Source organism: Carcharodon carcharias, chromosome 3 (genome assembly GCF_017639515.1).
Source record: "Carcharodon carcharias isolate sCarCar2 chromosome 3, sCarCar2.pri, whole genome shotgun sequence".
NCBI classification, from domain to species: Eukaryota; Metazoa; Chordata; class Chondrichthyes; order Lamniformes; family Lamnidae; genus Carcharodon; species Carcharodon carcharias.
This window is the reverse complement of record NC_054469.1, coordinates 97,049,769-97,076,017: the sequence shown is the minus strand read 5'-3', so window position 1 is coordinate 97,076,017 and position 26,249 is coordinate 97,049,769. Positions and strand designations below refer to the sequence as shown.

The window sequence follows — 26,249 nt, the reverse complement described above, 5'->3', positions numbered from 1 at the left end:
GAACATTCAGGTAAGTAAATCGGAGCCATCCAAAGTTTTCAACCCTAACTGGGAGTTGAGACTTTTTCAGAGGGTTTTAGGGATCAAGGGAATTTCCCATTGGAAGTTCAAACTTACCAGGCAAATCCCATGGAGTAATGCATTGGGACTTCTCAGGGGCCCCCTTGTGCATCTTCCGGGGTACATCTGGTCTCTGACTACCTAGGAACTGGAATATCAGGGCCTTTAACTCTGCTTCTCTCTCCTCAGATGCTGCCAGACCTGATGAGTATATGCAGTATTTTGCTGTTGGATTGTTGATGACGGGGGATTTAGTGATAGTTATGCCATTGAATGTCAAGTGGAGATGGTTAGACTGGAGATGGTCATTGCCTGGCACTTGTGTTCGGCAAATATTACATGCCAATTATCAGCTCAAGCCTGAATGTTGTCCAGGTTTTGCTGCTTGTGGGCTGTAGTATCTGAGAAGTTGTAAATGGCACTGAACACTGGGCAATCATGAGCAAGCATTCCCACTTCTGACCTTATGATGGAGGGAACATTATTGATGAAGTAGCTGAAGATGTTGGGCCTAGGACCTAAGGACCCCAAGGATCCAATGCAGCGATGTCCTGGGACTGAGATGATTGGCCTCCAACAACCACAACCAGCTTCTTTTGGGTATGACTCCAACTAGGTGAGAGCTGTCCTATGATTCCCCCCTTTGACTTCAAATTTGCTAGGGCTTCTCGATGCCACACTGGGTCAAATGTTGCTTGGCATCAAGAACAGTTATTCTCACCTCACCATTGGAATTCAGCTCTTTTTTACATATGTCAACTAGGCTGTAATGAGGCCTGGAGCCAGGCGACCCTGGCAAAAGCCAAACTGAGCATCGATGAGCAGGTTATTGATCAGAAGTGCTGCTTGATGGCGCTGTCAACATCCTCCATTGCTTTGCTGATGATCAAAGTTGAACTATGGGGCAGTAATTGTCTGTTTTGGATTTGTCCTGCTTTTTGTGGACAGGACATACCTGTGGGCAGGATTTTTGGGTCGTCTGGCGGGCGCAGTGTGCGGGGCCTGTGAGCGTCCAGTAAACAGTCTGCCATCCGCGATCAACCCCTGACCACAATTTCATACTGGCTGGCCAATTAACTGCCAGCCAGCATGAAAGGCGCGCTGGAAAGCTCAGCACTACCGGGGTGGGGAGTTGGGAGGAGTGCAAGTGCAGAAGTCTGCACATGCGCTGAGGAGCACAGACTGAAAGCTCCTTGAAGGCAGGGAGCTGCCTCAAGGAGCTGAAGAATTTTAAAATCAGAAATAAAGCTTTTGAGAATGTGAATAACATGTCCCTACATAGGACTCACTCACATGAACAAAGACACAGTAAAAATGAGGTCAAAACATTTTTTTAAAAAATTAAGTTTGGAAACCTCATCCCGCCGGTGGATGAGGTTTCCTAAAAAGTCCAAATGCTGCCTGGCTGATTCGCCACCTGCCAACCACAAGGTTGGAAGGGCAGTGAAGAATAGCTTCAAATTAATTGAAAATGGCCTTAATAGGCCTCTTAATTGTAGGTAGGCTCGCTGCTGACTCTTGCGCATGACCGCCAACCAAAATATTGCACAAGTGCGCATTGACGTCCGGACATTCGCCCAACTTCATTGCGTGCTATTTTACTCCTGATCGGGTTGGGCGCGCGCCCGCCCATGGATGCAAATTCCTGCCCTGTGAAATTTTCCACATTGCCAGGTAGATGCCACTATTGTAGCTATACTGGAACAGCTTGATTAAGCACACAGCAAGCTCTCAAGTTAGTTCTTGAGTGCAACAGCCAGAATGGCGTTGAAGCCCATAGCCTTTGCTGTACCCAGCACCTTCAAATATTTCTCGATACTACATGGAGTGATCAAATTGTCTAAAGACTAGCATGTGTGATGGTGTGCATCTCAAGTTGGGCCAAAATGGATCATCTCACACTTGCCCACATTCTGTTCCACCCTCCTGCCTCTTATGCTGAACTTTGGTTTTCTGATGCCTTTTATATTTTTCCCCTTCATTTATCAAACCCTCTAGTTCTGTGCAATTGACAAATTTTGATATGGGTCAGGATTTTCTGGCCCCGCCTGCTGCCAGGATCTTCCACTCCTACCGAAAGTCAGTGGACTCTTTGGCTGGCCCACTGCATCTCCTGTGGCAGGTCCCGCCAAAGTCTTGGCCATGGAAAGCAAAAATGCACCCAGCAGTGACCACATAGGCAGAATTTTGCCCTTGTTGGGTGGGCTCGCCGGGGGCGGGCTGGGGTGGTCAGGAAGCCAACCACTGCCCACAATTGGGGCCAGAACACAATTTCACGCTGATGGGACAATTAAGGCCCGCACAGCGTGAAACACGAGCGGCCGCGTTCAGTGCTGCCTGTGTGGGCAGGGGAGGAGGGGGAGCGGGTAAGTGGACAACTCTGCGCATGCGCATGAGTGAGCGCTTGAAAATCTCCCTGAGGCAGCCATGGAGAGTTTTAAAAATTACAAATAAAGATGTTTTAAATGTTATAAAACATGTTCTGTCATATGATTCTGTCACCTAAGTAGGGACATGTTGTAAATGAAATTTAAAAAAATATATTTTATCTTTATTTGATGTAGGAAACCTCATCCCGCCCACAGATGAGGTTTCCAAAAAAATGCAAAGGCTATTTGGCCTTTTTACCCGCCTGCCAACTGTAAGGTTGGACGGGCAGTGAAAAATTTAGGTTAATTATCTTTTTAATGGCCTTAATAGGCCTTTTAATTGTCAGTGGGTGCACTGCAGATTCCTGCGCTCACCCGCCGACCAAAATATTGCCTGACTGCACGTTGACGTCAGAACACTTGCCTAACATCAACGCGCGTCATTTTACGTTCGAGCGGGTTGGCTGTATGCCCGACCACTGAAGTAAAAATTATGCCTCACGAGTTCACCAATTCAATGCCTTCTTTAATCTGAACCACACACATTAATCTAAACTCTTTTTTCCTATTAAGTTTCAATCATTTTCCTTTATGTTATATGCCTTAATCTTTCCAACAAGCCTCTTGAAAAGCAATTTATCAAATTCCTTTTATAATTGTCGGGTACTTTCAAACGTAATTGAGTTGAGTAAGAATTTCTACCATATGTACTAAATCTAGTACTGTACCAGTATTCATGCTACATCCTGTCAGTTCTGTAATCATTGTCTTTACATGCTAATGCTGACATTTTCAATCATTCACTAGCATGCTGTACAATCTGCCCATGGAGTGCTAACCCATTTCTATCTGTTCTCATTTTTTATTTTACAGCAGTAAGTTATTACCTCAGGGAGAACAAGATTGTCAGTGGCCACAGAACACGCTTGTTTCATCTTGTGAAACAAATTGAAGTTTCTTGTTCATAACTGAAGAAGTACTCATGGCCTTAACTAATAACAATTCTGATTTTATATTCAGATTTGAAGCAGCAAGCTGTCTTTATAAAATCAAGGAAGCACAGTATTGAAATGCAGTTTTTTTATGGACTGGTTAATCAAATGGTTCTATTAACGTTACCACTTGTAATTCTGTACAATCTGAAGGCTCCAGTCATTAAAATACATTTACAGTTTATTTTAAAGTAATGCATTTGACTGCATTTGTGAAAAACATTTGACACCAGAATGCTAGTTTATAACTCTATAGTTGCCAGTTCGTCACACTATAAGTTAGATTCATTATATAGATCAGACTATTCTACAAGATAAATGACTAAATAGTTAATATTACGTACTATTCTTCATTTATAAATTATGTTTTTACTTTATAAAATGCTAATATAAATATAATTTGAAAATTAACTTTTCTGAGGTTGTTTTCTTTTTACTTAACCACTTCCTCACCTCCATCACCTCCACTTCTGATGTCTTGTTCCCAATAAAATCCTTACTCTCTCCCATCATGGCTGTTCACCCAGTATGGTCATTATCTTCATTCCCTTCAGTCCAAGAGGTGTGTACTTGAGCATATCTGGCAGACAACTGGTTCAACCATCCATCACAATATTTTACTGGATCAATACAAGCCTGGCTCTCCTCTGCCAAAACTGCCATTGTCCATTTATTATCCTGGAATGCAAAGATAACTTCCAGTTTCTTTTCTCCATCACCAACTATCCCTTCCCCTTGTCTGCTCAACTCCAATAACAATCACAGAATGTTACGGCACAATTGGAGGCCATTCAGTTCATTGTGCCTGCACCACATTCCAAACTCGAATCATTCGCTGTGTGAAAAAGTTTTTTCTCATATCACATTTGCTTCTTTTGCAAATCACTTTAAACCTGCCCCTCCTCATTCTCGATTCTTTTACTGTGGGAACAACTTTTCCCCAACTGCTCTGTCCAGTCCCCTCATGATTTTGAACATCTCTATCAAATCTCTGATTACCTTTCTCCTCTCCAAGGAGAACAGCCCCAGCCTCTGTAATCTATCTTCATAACTGAAGTTTCCCATCTCTGGACCATTCTTGTAAACCTCTTCTGCACTCTGTCTAAAGCATTCACATCCATAAGACCATACGACCATAAGACATAGGAGCAGAAATTGGGCCATTCGGCCCATCGAGTCTGCTCCACCATTCAATCATGGCTGATAAGTTTCTCAACCCCATTCTCCCGCCTTCTCCCTGTAACCTTTGATCCCCTTACCAATCAAGAACCTATCTATCTCAGTCTTAAATATACTCAATGACCTGGCCACCACAGCCTTCTGTGGCAATGAATTCCATAGGTTCACCACTCTCTGGCTAAAGAAGTTTCTCCTCATCTCCGTTCTAAAAAGTCTTCCCTTTATTCTGAGGCTGTGCCCTTGGGTCCTAGTCTCTCCTACTAATGGAAACATCTTCCCCACGTCCACTCTATCCAGGCCTTTCAGTATTCTGTATGTTTCAATCAGATCCCCCCTCATCCTGCTAAACTCCACCGAGTATAGACCCAGAGTCCTCAAACGTTCCTCATATGTTAAGCCATTCATTCCTGGGATCGTTCTCGTGAACTTCCTCTGGACCCTCTCCAGGGCCAGCACATCCTTCCTGAGATACGGGGCCCAAAATTGCTCACAATATTCTAAATGTGGTCTGACCAGAGCCTTATAAAGCCTCAGCAGCACATCCCTGCTTTTATATTCTAGTCCTCTCGAAATAAATGCCAACATTGCATTTGCCTTCCTAACTACCGACTCAACCTGCAAGTTAACCTTAAGAGAATCCTGGACTAGGACTCCCAAGTCCCTTTGCACTCCAGATTTCTGAATTCTCTCGCCATTTAGAAAATAGTCTATGTCTCTATTCTTCCTACCAAAGTGCATGACCTCACACTTCCCAACGTTGTATTCCATCTGCCACTTCTTTGCCCATTCTCCTAACCTGACCAAATCCTTTAGCAGCCTCCCTGCCTCCTCAATACTACCTGTCCCTCCACCTATCTTTGTATCATCTGAAAACTTAGCCAGGATGCCCTCAGTTCCTTCAGCTAGATCATTAACATATAACGTGAAAAGTTGTGGTCCCAACACTGACCCCTGTGGAATTCCGCTAGTCACCGACCGCCATCCTGAGAAGGACTCCCTTATGCCCACTCTCTGCCTCCTGCCAGACAGCTAATCTCTATCCATGCTAGTACTTTGCCTTTAACACCATGGGCTCTTATCTTACTGAGCAGCCTCCTGTGCGGCTCAAATTTGGTGCAGATTTCCTACCAACCAATCAAGTCACAGCTTTCCTGTGAAGTCACTTTTTCAGTTTTGGCTTCAGTTACTCTGTGCCCTGAAGTCACCGCTCCGGTGCTCCTACCTCTGAGTCTGCTCCCTGGAGACAAGGCCGCGAATCCCCGAGGCAAGCAAGATTTATACTCACCACTCCGGTGCTCCTCCCTCCGAGTCTGTTCCCAGGATTTACTCACCAATCAGCTGCTTTTTCTTTTAAAATCCACTTTCAGAAGAGTGTCCCTTGCAGGTCTGGTGCACTCCTGAAGGCACTGCCTCTTCCTCTCTCTCTTTTTTAGGTTTGAGGAGGAGAGAGGGATGGAAACACTACAGCAATGTAATGTTTGGGGCTATTCCGTTCTTTGACAGTGGGTCCTCCTCGATTACCTCCTGAGTCGCGGTGGCTGCAGTGACTTCCCCCAGAATGCTTCAGTCACTTCTCACCAGCGCCCTCTGTTGGATCCTTCCTATAGTGTGGCACCCAGAACTGTATACAGTACTCCAGCTGATATCTAACTAGTGTCTTATATAGGCTCTTGTACTCTATGCTCCTATTAATAAAGCACAGGATGCTATATGCTTTATTAATTGCTCTCTCCACCTGTCCGGCCACCTTCAATGGTTTATGCACATATACCAGGTCCCTCTGCTCCTGCACCCCTTTAAGAATTGTACCTGTTATTTTATATTGTCTCTCCATGTTCTTCCTATCAAAATGCATCACCTCACACTTCTCTGCATTGAACTTCATCTGCCACCTACCTGCTCACTCCGCCAACTTGTGTTTGTCCTTTTGAAGTTCTACACTGCCCTCACAGTTTACAATGCTTCCAAATTCTGTATCATCTGCCCCCATCAACCGTCTCTGTTACTTCTTCAAAAAACTCCAGCAATTTAGTTAAACACAATTTCCTCTTTAGAAATCCATGCTGGCTCTTCTTAATCAACCCACACTTTCTCATGTGATTATTAATTCTATCCCGAATAATTTCAAGAAGCTTCCCCACCACTGAAGTTAAACTGAATGGTCTGTAATTGCTGGACTTATCCTTGCAGTCTTTTTGAACAAGGGTGTAAGGTTTGCAATTCTCCAGTCCTCTGGTACCTCCCCTGGGTCCAGAGAAGACTGGAAGTCCAGTGCCCCTACAATTTCCTCTCTTACTTCCTTCAATGCCCTTGGATACGTCTCATCATGTCCCAGTGCTTGTCAACTTTAAGTACCGACAGTTTATCCAACACTTGCTCCTTATCAATTATGAACCCTTCTAGTGACAGAGTTTCCTCCTCTGTCACTGTGGCCTTGGTAGCTCCTGCTTCCTTGGTAAAGACAGAGGTAAACTGCCATTTAACACCTTAGCCATACCGCTTGCCTCCATGTGTAAATCCACTTTTTGGTCCCTAATTGGCCCTCCTCCTCCTTTTACTACTGTCTTGCTGTTTGTGCCATAGAGTCATAGAACTTTACAGCATGGAAAGAAGCCCTTCAGCCCATCATGTCCATGCCGGTCATCAAGCTCCTATCTACAGTGCCGAATGAAGACTTTGGGGTTTCCCTTTATGTTGGCTGCCAGTCTTTCTCATAACCCCACCCCCCCGCACCCCCCCCCACTTTGCTTCTCTTATTTGATTTTTCAGCTCCCCAATGAACCTTCTGAATGTCGCTTGATTCTCAGTTGTATTTTCTACCTGACACCTGTTATAAGCACACATTTTTCCCTTATCTTAATTTCCATCTCATTTCTCATCGAGGGAGCTCTGGATTTCTTTGCCCTACCTTTCTTTTTTGAGGCAATATACCTTGACTGTGCCTGGACTATTTCTTCTTGAGGGTAGCCCAGTGTTCAGCTACAGTTTTTCCCACCAATCTTTGGTTCCATTCTATCCGGCCCAGCTCCATTCTTGTCTCATTGAAGGTGGCTCTGCCCCCAGTTAATTATTCTTACCCTGGATTGCACATTGTCCTTTTCTGCTGTCACCCTAAATCTTACAATACAATGATCATTGTCTCCTAAATGCTCCTCCACTGTCACTGAAACCCGGAGACCAAGATTCTGCAGGTGGCAGCACTTCCTGCACATGTGGTCGCTGAGGACACCAGTAGAGTCCATGACTTCCCACATATTACAGGACACACAATCCACTCAACCGAGCTGGCCTGCCATGTCTTAACTTTATTTTACCTTGGTTTATTTATATTACTTTATTATACTGACCATGACTTTCACTTATTCTTGGTGTTCTCTCACTTAAATCCAAGTATAGCTAATTATTTAAAAATAATGCACTTTTCTAATTTACAACAATTTAAAGACAGTCTCTAGCAGTAGTTTCTTATCAACCAATGAACTTACAGGTTTTCTGTGATGTCACTATTTATTTTTTCTCAATCTTTTTTCGAACTCAGCATGGGCCGGTTCCGAGCAGCTGACTGGTCCACCGCCTCTCTGACTCCCAGGTAAGTTGTTTAGACCTCAAGCCTCAGTGCTGGAAAGGTATCTCAAGATGGAGGCGCCCTTTCTCTCCCTCAAATTCAATGGCAGGCTGTAGCTCCTTCCATGCTAGAGGTCTCCTATTGACCCTTTAGTTTCAAGAGCCCACTTGTTGTCCTTAATTGTATAGCCCTCCTACCACTAATTAGCCAGTTCAGGGAAATCACAGCCTGATGACTGGTCCATTTAATCCCAAAGTCTAGGGTCCCAAACCAAAAACCAAAATTTTGCTCCAAGTCTTTTTCAGTGTTCTCTTCTCCATGCTCAGCTTGTCCATGAACATCTGTTTCCCGAACCTTCTCAGACTGCCAACTTCATCTTCTGGCTACCATACTAGCTGATGTTGTAGATGGTTTCCTCTTCTCCCTTTGCTTTTCTAAACTTGCACCTCTCCTCAAAAGTACCCCTGACATCTTTGTTCTTACAACTACCTCTCCATGTTTATCCAACCTCAATTTCCTCTGTAAAATCTTTCCCATGCCTATTATTTCAGCAAATTCACATTTGATTCTCTCCAGCCAGGTTTCCTCCCCTGCTACAACACTGAAATGACACTAATCAAAGTCACAAATGACATCCCCCACAGTTACCATAGTGCACCATCTTTACTCATTCTTCTCGATCTTGATGCATCCTTTAACATGGGCAACCATACCAAGGTCTCCTTCATTCCCAATAATAGATTATTCCCAATCCAATTTTGCCTATTGACCTTTTGTGTATAACCTTATCAAATGCCTTTTGGAAATCCAGGTATACTTGTTTCCCTTTATCTAGCTTGCTAGTTACATCCTCAAAAAAACTCTAATAAATTTGTCATTTTCATAAAACCATGTTGACTTTGTCTGATCATACTATTACTTTCTAAGTGCATTGCTAAGACTTACTCATAGAATCCAGCACTTTCCAACGACTAATGTCAGGCTAACTGGTCTTTAGTTTCCCTGTTTTCTCTCTCACTCCTTTCTTGAATAGTGGTGTCACATTTGCTAACTCCCAATCTGCTGGGACTGTTCCAGAATCTAGGGAATTTTGGACAATCATAACCAGCGCATCCACTATCTCTGCAGCTATCTCTTTTAGAACCCTAAGATATAGGCAACCAGGTCCTGGGTATTTGTTGGATTTTACTTCCTTAAGTTTCTCCAGTGCCTTTTCTCTGCTGATATGAATTTCCTTAATTTCCTCACTTTTCAGCACCTAGGTTACTATTTCTGGTATGCAACATGTGCCTTCTACTGTGAACAGACAAAATATTTGTTCAACGTCTTTGCCATTTCCTCATTCCCCATAGTAATTTCTCCTATCACTGCTTTGAGGGGATCAACATTTTCTTTAGCTGCTCTCTTCCTTTTTAAATAATTGTACGAGCTCTTAGAATTTGTTTTTACATTCCTGGCTAGTTCACTCTCATACTCTATTTTTCCCCTTTTTATAAACTTTTTGGTGGCTCTTTGCTGGTTACTAAAACACTCCCAATTCTCAGCTATTCCTTGCAACATTACAAGCCTCTCTTTTAATATAATTATGTTCTTAACTTCCTGAGTAAACCATGATTAGATCTTTCTGGCTTTTCAATGGAATGTATTTTTTGTTGAACATTTGAATTGTTTCTTCAACTGTTTCCCATTGTTTATTTACGACCATACCTTTCGGTCTATTTACTCATTCAAGCTAGTTTTCCGCTCATATAATTGGCTCTCTTTAAGTTTAAATTTATTGTTTGTGATTGGAATATGCTGCTTTGAAGAATTGGGTGACAATAATGTTAATGGATGGAGAAAATATAATTAACTAGAGAAGTAAGTAACATTGATGAGCTGGTTGCTGGCTGGCTGTTGGTGTCAGACAGGGAGGTTTAAGATTGCAATGCAGCATATTGCAAAATTCAGTTATCATTGGGTATATAGGTATGTACACTGCAGGACTTTGGGAATAAAAAAGTGTCAGATTTAGAAACATTGCATTGCAATTAGCCATGGACATTGAATTCAGCTGTTTAATAAAAATAAAATACAATATTGATAGAGGTATTTAAAATTATGAGGGGTCCAGACAGAGGGGATAGGGTGAAGCTGTTCCATTGCTGCAAGGTTTGAGAATCAGAGGATGACGTTTAAAGGTGATTGGCAAAAGAGGCAATGGGGAAATGAGGAAAATCTTTTTTACACAGCGAGTGGCTAGGATTCAAATGCTTTGTCTGTGAGTGTGGTGGAAGTGGATTGAATCACAACTTTCAAAAGTGAATTGGATCATTATATGAAGGGCAAAAAATTGCAGGGCCATAGGGAAAAGGTAGGAGAGTGGCGCTAGGTGAATTGTGCTAGCAGAGGGCCATTACAGACAAGATGGGATGAATGGCCTCCTTCTGTGCTTTAACATTATATAATTTTAAAAGTGTGAGAACCATATTGAACAAAGGGTCCTATCCAAAAGATCTGACATCAATTCAGTGTTAGATAAAAGTTTGAAGCGATCAGTACTGATCTGACATCAAATGATGCAATTTGGAATGAGTATTGATTGCAGATCATTGAAACACTCAACAAAAGCCATCATAGCTTGCTAAATTTGTGGAAGTGAACATTCATATTCAAAAGTGATCATTAGGCGTAAAAGGCATTAGATGCAATCATTGGGCCTCAAAGCGATCAGGATGATATCAGTGCAGCTTCCCACTTGTTATGATGGAAAAAAATAAACAATTCTTACCGCTTATTTTCAAAATCTTTCCCAAGAACTTCCCTCACCCATTCCATTTGAGCTGGCATGTTGCCCCTTCTTTCTGATCATTTTCTGGTGCCTCTGCTCTGCCGATTACACCAGGGTCACCAACTCTGGGGAAAAAGCAAGGGGCACTTTGCTGAGGATGGTAGTGGGGGAGGGGGTGGGTGGTGGTAAAGAAGTAGTTAACAATTTAAGTAACAAAGTAAATGTGGCACCACTGAGAAGTAACAGTGCAGTGCAATTACATTTAAAAGCATATAATGAAAGAAGAAAGCTAGCAACTCACCAAGGATCCTTTGACAGCACCTTTCCAATCCGCAACTTCTACCACTTAGAAGGATAAGGGCAGCAGAGGCATGGAAACTATCTACAAGTTCCCCTCCAAACCGCAGACCATTCTGACTTGCAATTATATCGCCGTTCCTTCACAGTCCTGGAATTCCTTTCCTAACTACCACTGTCTACTTAGCCACTGTTATTGAGCACCTGATCGCCGAGATCCAGGTGCTGAGGGGCAATGTGGCCCAGGACAACAAGAAGATCCGCATCATCCTCCACCACCCGCAGCTCACCATCAGCAATGACAAGGAGCTCAACCAAGCTGTCGGGAGGAGTCATCACAGCCCAGGCCTGGCCCAACATCCATGCCATGCCCAAGAAAACTGGACATTCCAGCCTGAAGGGGAATGACCAAAAAAAAGTAAAAATGTTTAATGTGAATAAATTTTTTAAAAAACATGTACTACCCAATGCGTGACTAAAATAACGCAATCTTTCAGTAGATCCCTTCAGTTCTTCCCTGATCCTACTTCCCCTGTTGTAAGTCGGCAGCACCCAGCACCCAGCTCTCAGCATCAGGCCTGCCAGTTATGTACCTACATGGTACTCTGTGCCATCCCCACTCTGGACTTGGGGCCAATCCCTGATAACCCCTTAAGCATTGGGCCTCTTCCCCCCACCCCACCCCACCCCACCCCACCCCCAACTCCTCAAGCCCATTCCCCCACCAGTCTCTGCCCATCCCCCTTCAGTCTTGCTCTCCCCTCTAACCCCAGCCTCTTTCTCCATCCCTCTGCCCTTTGCCACTCTCTCTCCACCCCATCCCCCCTCTCTCACTCCCCCCAGCCCACCTCTCTCTCTCCCCACAGCTCCTCTCTGTCTCTCTCCTGCTAGCCCCCTCTCTCTCCTGCCAGTAGCTCCCTCCCTCTCTCTCTCTCTCTCTCTCTGTCCCTACAGCTCCTATCTGTCTCTCCACCCCAGCCTCTTTCTCTCTCTCCCACTCTCTCTCCCTCGCTCCTAGTTCCCCTGTCTCTCTCCCAGCTTCCTTCTCTCTCTTTCTCCCCCCAGCTCCCTCCCTCACCCCTCTTCTCTCTCTTCCCAGCACCCCCATCTCTCTCCCCAGCCCCCTCCTTCTGCTCCCAGCCCTCCCCCTCTCCCAACTTCCTCTCTCTCTCTCCACCAACCCCTCTCTCTTCCCATCCCCCCATCTTACCCCCTGGCCCCCCTTCTCCACCAGACTTTGCCCTCTCCCCCCAGTCTTCCTCATTCTCTCTTCCTCAGCCCTTTCTCTCTCTCTCTCCCAGACCTTCCCCCTCTCTCTCTCCTAGACCTTCCCACTCTCTCTCCCCTAGAACCCCTCTCTCTCTTACCCAGACCTCCCCACTCTCTCCCCCGAAGAACCCCTTACCCTACCCTCTGCCCACTCTCTCTGTATCCCCAGCTCCCCTCTCCCCTGCAGACACCCGTATCTCCCCCACAGCTCCTTCCTCCCTCTTGCTCTCTCTCCCCCCAGCCCCACTCTTTCCCCCACAATCCCCTCTCTCTACCCCCAGCCTCCTTACTCTCCCCCAGTCCATTTTTCTCTCTCCCCTACTTCTGAACTATCTGAAGTCTGGGCTCGAGTTGGGTGGGGGGGTGCTGGGATGCGCTCCGGGGCAATCGGGGGGTTCAGTTGGGGGATGCTTGGGAGAGTTTGGTTGGTCAGTGAGGGTTATTTGAGGAGCTTGGGGGTGTCAAGTGTTTGGCGGTACATTTCCATGCACTGGAAATTAGGAGGGGGTCTATAGGCCAGCCTAAAATAATTGCTGGTACCTGCACTTAAACCACACTGCAGGGACTTAATTAAATTGCCAACAGCTGCAGGGACTTATACATTTCCAACTGTGAGCATTTAAGTAACCCTAAGGTACTTGCTGTGAGCACAGTTGAAGCTAGCTGAGACCTGATTCGGCATCATTCCACGATTTGAACATCAGTGATGTCAGCTGAATGTTTGCAGGCAAATAAATATTTGTAATTGATTTAGTTTGAGTGCTATGTGGATTCATTTCAGGCCAGTGGCTTCACTCGATCACTTTCAGATGTCTAATGATGAGTGAAAGATCGCTTCAAAATGTAGAGTATCGTACCCGAGTGCTAGCTTAACATTTTTGAGTGCAGAATTCTGACAGTTTTCAAATAGGGGATGACTATTACAACAGCAAAAACAATTTGCAATTATATAGTGCCTTTAAAGTGGTAAACATCCAAAGCCACTTAATAAGAGTGTTGTCAATAAAACATTTTGACTCTATGGAAAGAGATATCAGAACAAATGACTGCAAACTTGATCAAAAAAGTAGGTTTTAAGGAGCATCTTAAAGAAGGAGAGGCAGAGATTTAGGGAGAGAAACATTACAACCAATATTTGCTTTTCCTGTTATTTTTTAAAAATATTTTCTGTATACAAAATTAGCTGGGTGATAGGAAACAGACAGTAGTGGTTAATGGATGTTTTTAGGGCTTGAGGAAGATTTGTAGTCGAGTTCCCCAGGGGTCAATGTTAGGACACTTGTTTTTCATGATATATTAATAACCCAGACCTTGGAGTACAGGGCGCATAATTTCAAAATTTGCTGATGATACAAAACTTGGAAGCATTGTAAACTTTGAGGACTGTAATGTAGAACTTCAAAAGGACATAGACAAGTTGGTGGAATGGATGAACGGGTGTCAGATGAATTTCAATGTGGAGAAATGTGAGTTGAGTAGGAAGACCATGGAAAAATAATATAAAATAAAAGGATACAACACTGAAGGAGATATAGGAGCATAGGGACCTGGATGTATATGTGCATAAGTCATTAAGGTGGCAGGACAGGTTGAGAGCACAGTTAATAAAGCATGCAGTATCCTAAACTTTATTAATGGGGTCATAGAGGACAAGAGCAAGGAGATTATGTTGAACTCGTATAAGAGACAAGTTAAGCCTCAGCTGGAGCATTGCATCCAGTTCTGGGCGCTGCACTTTGGGAAAGATGCAAAAGCATTGGAGAGAGTGCAGAGAAGATTCTCAAGAATGGTGCCAGGTGTGAGGAACTTCAGTTATGAAGATAGATTGGAGAAGATAAGACTGTTTTCCCTGGAGAAGAGAAGGCTGAGAGGAGATCTGATAAAGGTATTCAAAATTGTGAGGGAACTAGACAGAGTAAGTAGGGAGAAACTATTCCCATTCATGAAAGGATTAAGAACGAGAGGGCACAGATTTAAAGTAACCGGCAAAAGAAGCAAAAGCGATATGAGAAAAAAACTTTTTCACACAGCAAGCGGTCAAGGTCTGGAATGCACTACCTGAGAGTGTGGTGAAGGCAGGTTCAATCGAGGCATTCAAAAGGAAATTAGACTGTTATTTGAAAGGGAACAATGTGCAGGGTTACAGAGTGAAGACAGGAGAATGGCACTAAGTGAAATGCTGATTTGAAGCACCAGCACTGATACGATGGGCTGAATGGCCTCCTTTTGCTCTGTAATGATTCTGTGATTCTGTGTTGGCTGGGTTACATTAGCTCCCTGTTTCCAAACAGCTAAAGTTTAAAATTCTCATCCTTGTGTTTAAATCTCTTCATGGCCTCACTCTTACCTATATTTATAATCTTTTGCATGTCCACATGTCTCTGAGAACTCAGCATTCCTCTATCATTTTGTGCATATCCCAGTACCTTCATCTCACTATAAGGGACCATGCTTTCAATTTTATATTCCAGCCCTCAGGAATTCCCTCCCTAAACTTTTCTGCCTCTTCATCTCTGTTTCATTTACTAAACTCCCCAAAATATACTTTTTTGACCAATCTGTTAGTCATACATTTTGATATCCCCTCCTTTGACTTCGCATCAACTTTTATCTGATTGTACTTTACTGAGGCCTTTTGAGATATTTTGCTATGTGGGTGGTGCTATGTAAGTCTAGGTGGTGTTTATGCTGTGTATGGATTAGTCAAACATTGTTTTAAGTGAAATAAATAATGGCCCGTAACTTCCGTGCTCCCCAGTGTTGGATTTGCGGGAGGTACCCCAAAGATTTGATGGGCAATCCCACTGGCAAGTTCCCAGCTAAGGGAAGTGCCAACTTCCTCTTGACAATTGCGCTGCGCTGGGAACCATCTGAAAATGCGATTTAAGTCGTAAACTACGGATGGTTCTGCCGGGGTTATAGCAATAGTTACTCAGAAAATGTTAGAAGAATTAAAACCTCTTCTAACTTCTGAGTAACTATTGTAAAGACCCAGACAGACCACATGGGACTCCCCGCATACCTTCCACAACCCCCTGCCACGGTACTCCCACCACCCCCTCACGATACCCTCACCTCCCCCAGCTGACTTCAGACCCCCCAACTACACCCTCCCGACCTCGGACCCCCCTGAGCTCAGACTGCCCCCCACCCCCCAACCCAGACATTGGGCTGCTCCCTCACCTCTGGACATCTGGCAATCCACCTCCCTGGGCCACCAGCCCCCCACCACCTGGACCACCACCCCACCACCCCTCACCCCACATCCCTCTGGACCACCAACAACCCCACCCCATTCCCTCCACTGCCCCCCCAGCCCCATGGACCACCACCCCTTACCCCACCCCCTCCAGACCAGCTCCCCCTCCCCACCACATCCCAGCCGCCCAACCCCAAAACCACCAATCAGCCCTGATCCCACACCCTGGACCACCCCAAACATCCCAATCCACCAGACCGAATCACAACCCTCCACCCAAACCCCTGAACCACCACCCCACCCAAACTCCCAGACCATGTCCCCACCCCCAGATCAGCCCCCAAAACACTTCCAACTCCCAGACCAGCCCCAGCACAGCCCCCCAACCCCCAATACCTGCCTACCGCAGGCCCCCTACCCCCCCCGGACTACCACCTCCCCATCCCATCCTACTGGACCAGCCCGACTCCCCCCAAGCCCCTGGACCACCAAACCCCTGGACCACCCTGCCAATCCCCAGAACACACCCCACAAACCCAGACCGCCACCCTCCAACCTCCTGGACCTCCCCCGACAAAATCCACCCACCAAACTCCAGACCACCCAGCAACACCTCCACCAACCCCGGGTCCTCCCCCGCAACACATCCTCCCAACCCTGGACCACCCACCCACACCACCTCCACCCCCGGACAACCCCAACCACCACCCCAAATCCTATCAACTTACCTTAAACACTTCTCTTCCCCTGGACTGTCAATTTCCCTGGCCCTTTGAATTTACCTGCTTTAAGGCAGCTTGTGGTGTTAAAAAAAGGGGACGTGGCCACTTTGAATACGCTGGATCTAGACTTTGTTGGGGCTGTGAAGAGCCTTTTAATGCAGGCCCCAAAAAGGTCTAAAGGTCTGGTGAACAGAAGTGTCAAAGTTATTCTGAAGACCAGGTAAGTTGTTATTTATTTCTTCTAATTTCTGCAGGCCAGCACTTAACGACACTAGTCGGAGGTTACAGCCAGATATTTTTTCAGATTCTCTTCAAATATAGCAGTTTCATAAGGCTGGCTCAATGTTTGAAAGTGTGGCCATTACTAATGGCAATCCCAATTGTTGACCCAGATGATCAATTTTGTAATTTTGGTACAGATACATTCTAAGAAGGTGGCTAAATTTGGTTGAAAATGCCCCTATATTCATATGTAACTTTTCATTGCATGCACTGTGGACAATTTGACATGTTATTGATCATTGTATTCTCTCCAGATTGCATTATTGGAACACAAGACAATTCTCTACCACTACCTGTGGTTTTGAATAAGATTTTAACCACATTTTTGTGGTTACACAAAACCACATGATTGCTGAAAACAGAGACTTGTGAAAGCTCTTCATCTTGCACTCATTAAGACACTTCACAAGAATACCAATACAAGGGGAAAACAACAATTTATATGTATACATTTTTAAAATATGTTAACTACAGGAAATAGTAATCCACACCAACATGCTCCTTGTTATTGACCTTGTGGATGATGCTTAATGCATTGCACATCTCTTTTCCAGTAATTCATTACTAAACCCAAGTGGGCTTTCCTTTGTGAGAGCAGCAAAGAAGTTCTGTCAGTCACTGTGTAACTAAATTATAATTCTCACATCTACAAGAATAAGACATTTCTGTACAATGTGTTCACATGATGGATGACAGGCAACGCAATGTTGAACATTTGGTTGCAAAATCTTTCAAAGACACTACACTATTTAATTAGAACAAGATTGCTACCCAATTATATGTCTAGGTATTAGCAAATTATGCTTAAGGATTAGTAAATGATCAACTTCATGCCTCAGGAATTTATTCAAATGTCAACACAGTTGGGTATCTATCAATAACATAGAAATATCTTGAATTTGAAATGTAACATTTCTTTAGGCTACCATAAGTAATCATATCATATCTTGTTCAATTTATAAAGAATAATAGCCTTCCTTGGTGTGAAGCTGTATTAGGTAGACTATAATAGGGTGCAGTTGCATCAAGATTAGCAATTTTGGTACAGGTTTTTTTATATTCTTTTCACTAATCATCCATGATGCAATGATATCACTCATAGAACGATTGTGTAATTTGTACAATGATGTAATTGACACTCAGTAATGCAAATAACTCTCAACTGCTCCAGAGCCAAGCAATCCAATTTCTTTCTCAAAAAATGCATTAGCCTACTTTAACACTGACCTTTGGGACAACCTTCCATTCCCGCAGTTTGACAATTCTATTTACCAGGCTATCCATCCTAGTGGCTCAGTTACAGCCAATTACTGCCAAATTAAAGCCAATTCTGTGGATTTGCACCATGGGGACTGGATTAAAGCAGGTTCAGCTCATTTCAAAATCTTACAGCTGTCAGAGTTTGTAATCTGGATTTGGACTTGGAACAGTTTTCACATGTAATACACCAACTAGAATCGCTCCCCCTCTCATTTTATGTAAATTTATAATGTAAAGGACAAAAATGAATGGAAGAAAATCACTGAATTCTTCACATGAACAGTTTTAATTTGTTTTATTTATACAATGCTTCCATTGTAATCTCTAAAGGTTTAAAAAATATTCTTTAGATTAGGTAAACATCACAAAGCATATTCCTGTATATTGTTGTGGGATGCAGACTCTACGACAGTCTTCCTGTAGCTCTATAGCCTGAGGGAGAGAAATACAGATTTCAGATCACATAAACAGCAGTTACTGTGAACTGCTTCTAAGACAACCATCAATGCTAAAATACCCATGATTGAAGAAAGGACCATTGCTGATGTAGAAAATGCATCAAACAGAGATTGAGGAATATATGAATTTTTAATTCTGCTGTATAGAACTGCCAGGAGTAACACAACAAAGCACTCACATTGGCTTAATTCCCAGACTTGTCCATTTTGAATACAGTGTTGATAAAGACCCACATAAAGGAACTACAAAATATTTTGTCATGGCTGTAAAATTGAAGTATTTCATGTCTCTTTATGCATTCTGTAGAATTTTGTGTTCCCTTTTTCAAGTATCATGCCTTTGAGGAATATTTTATTTTGTCTTATTTTGGTTAGTAGAATGTAAGGGCAGTTATTTATTGTCAGTTGGCAGGAAATCAGTAGAAGGCAGTTTTGCGGCAATCAGTTTCAAGCTTTTAAAAAATGTTGTTTATTACTTCAACTATGTATATAAAATACATTATACATCATATGCAAACATCAAAAGAACTTAGCCAGCCATTTTACCCTGCCCTTAAAATAGAACAATTTACAACTGAAAGTCACTTTCACATCAAGAAAAATAGTAAAATAATCAAAGTTAATAAAATACACATCTCTATATATTGTCGGTTTGTTTACTTTTAACAGAACTATTTCATTAAAAAGTGTCATCAGAACTATGTAAATTTTGTTCAAATTTTAAAAATTGTAATATATTACATCTTATTTTGAATGTTTGAATGTCAATTTATACCTTAGTATTTTTTAAAAATGTACTTTCAACATTTGCCACATGTTGGAGATCCAGATATGCACAGGCAATAACTAATAACCACAGTGCTGTTTTTCTCTTAGGACCCAATTGTTTTGCAGGAGTTACTGTTATCCCAGCTGGCCGAGAGGTGAAGATTGATGAATGCACAACTTGCCATTGCTCCTACGAAGATGGCACTTGGAGAGTTGACCACCAGGCAACTTGCATCAAGAATGACTGCAAGGAAATCTAGACAAAAGATTGTTTGGAAAAAGAAAAAAAAATAAATTTTTTGCTATATTGAATATAAAATGAGACTGAAGAAAGCTGTTTTTGTACATGCTGTATTGCATACCATACTTATATTTAATTAATCATATTATTTGTACTAATTCTGAGCAATAAAAAGTGACTAGTATATTTCAAGCATCACAATTTGGCATTTTAATTTTCAATGGATGACGCAAGCTTGTAATATTCTGTTATAGTTTTCCAGCAGCCAACATCCCTTGTAGTCATGCCTGTGCTACTCAATCAAAATTCACTTGGTGCTTTGAATAAAGGTTAAGCAGGAAAGGTCAGCAAGACACCTAAGAAAAAGCACAAGAGAATGATGAAAAATGTTCTAATATCAGTGAAACAACTGTGAATATTTTACGTTAGGGTTTATAACTTGAAAACATAAAAAGTAAAAAAAAACGTGTTTAGAGATGTTTTATGGATATTAGCAGCAGCTACTTTGTGTGTTTACAGGATTTAAGTTTGTTATAGTTGTCCGGTACACCATTTGTGCTGATGGAAATCCAAATAGCTTTGCTTCTGTTAAGGTCACAACAGTTTTTATGTGATGTCCTCCATTCATGTAGTTTTGGTTTCTGAATATCATTTGTTAAATGTTTTCTTCTGTTTTTGTCTCCCCTGCAATATTCACCCCCAGTCAAGACCTGCTAACAAGTCTCTGCCAATATTATTCTTCATCAGATACGATAACAGTTGAACGTTTCTTTTGCTCCCTGAGATGGCACAGCTTAGATCAATTATTTGCCATATGGAGAATAACAGCACAAACTCATACACTACTCACATGTTGATGGTTCATCTAATGACTTCAGACACCTCCATCCTTTGTCAAAGTGCCAGGAGGTATGGAAATCAATACACAATTCAAATTCTGGATAGTTTCCAATCACAAAAGAGCAAAATGTGCAAATGGAAATTTCTTTTAAGCAGTGCCTCAAGCTTCTTCTCTTCCATTATTTTACTTTATGGATATTGGTCTGGATTTTGCAAAAGGAATTAAGGTGAGGCTTTTATGTGTACAGTTAAGTGCAAAAACCAGAAAGTTACTGCCTGGTTTGCCCTGCTCCTCCAGAAGCTTCACTAAACTAGTACCTCACCAAGTGACTCAGGATAAAATATATGGAATGGCATGAAACTGCTGTACATCCCCACTAAATGCTGAAGAGAAAGCTGGGCTTGGCCATTCATGTGTGAGTGAACTTTTAACAGTATGATAAGTATTAACTACTGCCAAACAACATGTCCACCGTGTAGAGTTTTGTTCCTTCAAAATTTAATTTTTGTTAGCGATATTATTCGATCATTATTGTCTTTACTTGTTTGTTCTCTTTTGTCTCCTTCTTTCTCTCTCTTAAACCCATCTTTCTATCCCTCTTTAATTTTGCTTTCTGTACATGATTTGGCATTGGATTAAATGTTCTAACTTATACTTCCTAGTTTAGATTCTGCACTGCTTATTAACAATTATTCAGTCTGATTGTTTAAGATGTGCTATGCTTGGCCTGTTCATACATGTCCTTGATACCCTATAGAGGGTGTTGTGTTCCTTTTGATCTCTAATCACTACAAATTACGATGCAAAAGCCCACAGAAGGTTTGTGGGCAAACGTAAATGTAGTAAGTGGCCAGTGCCTCTCATTTTCTGCTTATTGTGAAATCCAGGCCATTATAACCCACGCATCCTTTGCAGCCTTGGTGGACGAACCACAAAAATGCTGGATAAATGACAGTGTTTACCTCATTCTTGTTGATGTTATTGTAAGTAAGCAGGAGAGCCACAGTGGAAATTCACTCCTGCAGCATTGGATTATCCTTTAATTGGTCAGTTCATGGTGGGAGCATTGTTGCCCACCAACCCGCATAAGTCCATTGCTGATTTTTCCTCCGGGTGTCCTAATTATATGTGAAGGGTTGATTCGGATCTGTAATACTACGCCTCGTTGTGTTACTGCTGCTGAGAGGGAAAGAAGTTGAGAACTGATGTAGCTTTTAAACCCTATTTTTCTAACAGAAGCACAACTGAAGGAAGGATCAGCAGCCATAGAGGTGTCAGCTGTAGGAAGGGCTTCCAGATATCAAATTATATCCATGGGTATTTTACCTGTAAAATGTGATTAGTGGTAACGTGCAGAAAATCTCATTAGATTCCAATGGTATAGGGGGACCTGGCTGAAGCAGTAGGTGCAATCTCCACAACTCCAAGCACAGCTTAACGATGCAGAAAACAATCTAGTGATGCACAGCCAGTGCAAATGGGTCTAGAGGGATAATATCACTATTGAAAACACTAACCTAGAAATTAAATTGCACTATGCCTAAGGGCCCAACATGGTAGGCATGGGAGGACACCCAAAATATTGGATTTGGCATAGTCAGCATCCAGGGGGTGCACCAGAAGCATTTAAAAACTTAATTCTAATATTAAGATATAACATATCCACCATCTTAAACATTCCAACAGGTCAATGTAATGCATTTATTATGTGAGTGAAGAGAGATAATGGCTTTCTGGCTTTTTGTGTGCTAGTTTGCTTCTCATTTTCAGGTTACATTGCTGGCTAACAGCAATGCAAAAAGAGAGCCAAATGTGTTCTCTTCTTCTTCTCCAGTTTCTGTGCTTGCCTCCTTGTGACAACACACAGAAGCTGTCTCTTGGTTCCAGGCTAAAGCTTCTCCCTGTTGAGCATTGTGCGAAGTGTTTACCCACATTGTCCTTGACAGACTGCAGATTTTGGCTGAATGCATCTAACCCAGATCTCAGTGGGGTTTTAGAACTGGAGGATCTACAATTGATGTGATCTTCTCAGTCCAGCAGCTGCAAAAGAAATGTCATGTGTGAACAAGAAGGCCACTGTATAATGCCTTCATCAACCTTGCTAAGACACTTGACCTGTGAACAAAAGTGGTCTATTTAAACTGCTGGGGCAGGATCTTCTGGTCGGAGAGCGGGGTTAGGTGGAACTCCCGACATCACCCCGCATCATTTCCATTTTCAGATCGATGGGGGCACAGCCGGGTCAGACCGGGAGCCCTGCCGGGCTTCGGAGAAAACATAAAAGCTCATCCACGGGTGGGATGAGGTTTCATGAGAGTATTTAAACTCTTAATAAAGGCTTCAATAAAAGTTATGGACATGTCCCAACTCATGACAGCTTCACATGAGGGGACATGTCAGGAAGATTTTTCTATCATTTGTATTACAAATTTTAATTTGGAGCCAATCTCCCTGAGGCAGCACTTAGCCTCAGGAAGATCAGTACACTCTTTCGTGCGCACTAGAGCACACTCCCAGCTGAGGGAATCCCCCCCCCCCGCCCGCACAGAGAGCGCATGGTGCTTCCTGGCAGACATCATGCTGGGCGGGCCTTAACTGGCCCGCCCACATAAAATGGCAGCGCGCCCCCAATTGGGGGTGCTGATAGGAGGCGCGCCAGCTCACGCCTGCTCCGGAACTTTCCCCCCAACAGGGGAAAATTTTTCCCCTGGAGAAAATTGGCTTGAGATCCCAGCAACAGGCATACCTTTAAAAAAAAGGTGTCCCCATGAGGCATTGTGAGCATAGCTACTGAAAGTTTAGCATGCCATGAGGACTCAGTGAGTAAATCACAAAAAGACCCAAAACTTGCTTAGGAACTTGGTTACATTGATTTTGGGGTGGACAAAGAATAAAGAACAAAGAACAAAGAAAAGTACAGCACAGGAACAGGCCCTTCGGCCCTCCAAGCCTGTGCTGATCGTATTGCCCTTCAGCTAAAACATTTTGCACTTCCGGGGTCCATATCCCTCCATTCCCATCCTATTCATGTATTTGTCAAGCTGCCTCTTAAAGACCACTATCGTACCTGCTTCCACCACCTCCTCTGGCAGCGAATTCCAGACACTCACTACCCTCTGTGTAAAAAACTTGCCCTCTACATCTCCTCTACAGTTTTCTCCTCTCACCTTAAATCTATGTCCCCTAGTAATTGACTTTTCCACCCTGAGAAAAAGCTTCTGACTATCCACTCTGTCCATGCCACTCATAATTTTGTAAACTTCTATCAAGTTGCCCCTCAATCTCGGTCACTCTAGTGAGAACAATCTGAGTTTCTCCAACCTCTCCTCATAGCTAATAACCTCCAGACCAGGCAGCATCCTGGTAAACCTCCTTTGCACCCTCTCCAATGCCTCCATATCCTTCTGGTAATGTGGAGACCAGAATTGTATGCAATATTCCAAGTGTGGCCTAAACAAGGTTCTATACAGCTGCAGCATGACTTCCCAGCTTTTATACTCAATACCCCTATCAATGAAGGCAAGCATGCCATGTGCCTTCCTGACTACCTTATCCACCTGCGTTGCCACTTTCAGTGACCTGTGGACCTGTAAACCCAGATCCCTCTGCCCGTCGATGCACTTAAGGGTTCTGCCATTTACTGTATAATTCCTACCTGTATTAGACCTTCCAAAATGTATTACCTCGCATTTGTCCGGATTAAACTCCATCTGTTATTTCTCCGCCCAAGTCTCCAACCGATCCATATCCCGTTGTATCCTTTGACAATCCTCTTCACTATCTGCAACTCCTCCAACCTTAGTGTTGTTTGCAAACTTACTAATTAGCCCAGTTACATTTTCCTCCAAATCATTTATGTATACTACAAACAGCAAAGGTCCCAGCACTGATCCCTGCAGAACTCCACTCGTCATAGCTCTCCATCCAGAAAAGCCCCCTTCTACTGCTACCCTCTGTCTTCTATGGCCAAGCCAATTCTGTATCTATCTTGCCAGCTCACCTCTGATCCCATGCAACTTTACCTTCTGTACCAGTGTGCCATGAGGGACTTGTCAAAGGCCTTACTGAAATCCATGTATATAACATCCACTGCCCTTCCATCATTGATCATCTTTGTCACTTCCTCGAAAAACTTGATCAAGTTAGTGAGACAAGACCTCCCCTTCACAAAACCATGCTGCCTCTCACTAATACGCCCATTTGCTTCCAAATGGTAGTAAATCTTGTCACAAAGAAAATTCTCCAATAATTTCCCTACCACTGACGTAAGGCTCCTCGGCCTGTAATTTCCTGGATTATCCCTGCTACCCTTCTTAAACAATGGAACAACATTGGCCATTCTCCAGTCCTCTGGGACTTCAACCGTAGCCAGTGAGGATACAAAGATTTCTGTCAAGGCCCCAGCAATCTCTTCCCTTGCCTCCCTTAGTATTCTGGGGTAGATCCCATCTGGCCCTGGGGACTTATCCATCTTAATATTCTTCAAGATGCCTAACACCTCTTTTTTGATCTCAACATGATCCAGGCTACCAGGCTAACTACACACTCTTCCCTAGACAAATCAACCACTAAGTCCTTCTCTTTGGTGAATACTGATGAGAAGTATTCATTTAGTATCTCTCCCATTTCTTCTGGCTCCACACACAGATTCCCACCTCTGTCCCTGAGTAGGCCTACCCTTTCCCTGGCTACCCTCTTGCTTTTTACATATGTATAAAAGGCCTTGGGATTTTCCTTAATCCTGGTTGCCAGTGACTTTTCATGACCCCTTTTAGTCCTCCTGACTTCTTGCTTAAGTTTCTTCCTACTTTCTTTGTATTCTCCACAGGCTTCATCTGTTCCCAGCCTTCTAGCCCTTATGAATGCTTCCCTTTTCTTTTTAACTAATCTCACAATATCCTTCGTTATCCAAGGTTCCTGAAACTTGCCATGCTTATCCTTCATCTTGGCAGGGACATGCCGGTCCTAGCAGAAGACAACTAGCAGAAGGGTAATATAATCCAATTTGCAGGCCAGTTAACTGAGTTGGTCTGATTTTATGCTCCGGAATTGCAAAATACAAGAAGGAATTTTTGGGTCATTGAATCAGAAATGTTAGCCTCAATGAAAGAACTGGACAATCAATGTTTGTTGAGAGCAATTTGTTACTAGCTCCTTTCCATCATCCTCCACTTTAGCCTCCTCCTCTGCTTGAATCCATGGGGCAGAATTCTCTGCCTGTCGGGCGGGTGGGCCCAACCCAATCTCCAGCGGGCGGGGAGCCGATCCCCACTGGAGAAGCAGGCCGCACCGCCATTTTACGTGGGCGGGCCAATTAAGGCATGTTGCATGTGCATGAAAGAGCGCACATCTCCCTGAGGCTAACTGCTTTTAAAAAGATTAAAATAGAAAATAAAATCCTTAACATGTCCCCCTCATGTGACAATGTCACATGAGATGGGACATGTTCATAAGTTACAGTAAAACTTTATTAAGCTTTTTAAAACCCGCTGGTGGATAAGGTTTCATGTTTTTTCTATTTCCCGCTGGGGCTCCTGGCCTGCCCACCAACATTAAGGTGGCACAGGCAGGTCCTTTAATCGTTTAAATGATCCTGTCAATACCTCAATTGGCCATTGACAGGTCGGCGGGCGCACAGTTGATTTTGCTGTGGGCCCGCCTTCCTGAAACTTTAAATGGGGCGGGATGACACCGGGGGTTCCGCCCGACATCATCCCGTGTCATTTTACATGTTGGCGAGCAGGCCCCACCTCTTGCTCGCCGACAGCAAAATTCTGTCCATGGTATTTGGCTACTGGATTTTAAAAAAACAATGCATACTTCTTTCAATAGCTATGTTGTGTATCATGCAACAAACCACAACCATTATGCTACATATCTTCAGGACACCTAAGAGAAAATTAATGTTATGTAGGCTTGAAGGAAAACAAGAGTAAATTTGCATATTTGTCTTTAATTGATGCGCAACAAATGCTTA

At 43.2% G+C, this 26,249-nt stretch overlaps 1 protein-coding gene across 4 annotated transcripts in view; it reads left to right on the top strand.

The window, feature by feature from the left end:
• vwc2 (von Willebrand factor C domain containing 2) overlaps window positions 1–19,627 on the top strand; it is a 219,848-nt gene extending 200,221 nt beyond the window's left edge. For all 4 annotated transcript variants that reach the window (XM_041184633.1, XM_041184635.1, XM_041184636.1 and 1 more), the window contains one exon: window positions 19,299–19,627. In XM_041184633.1, the coding sequence (XP_041040567.1) occupies window positions 19,299–19,450 (152 nt within the window). In that variant the 3' untranslated portion in view covers window positions 19,451–19,627. The remainder of the gene's footprint in view (window positions 1–19,298) is intronic.
• The last annotated feature ends 6,622 nt before the right edge of the window (window positions 19,628–26,249 follow it).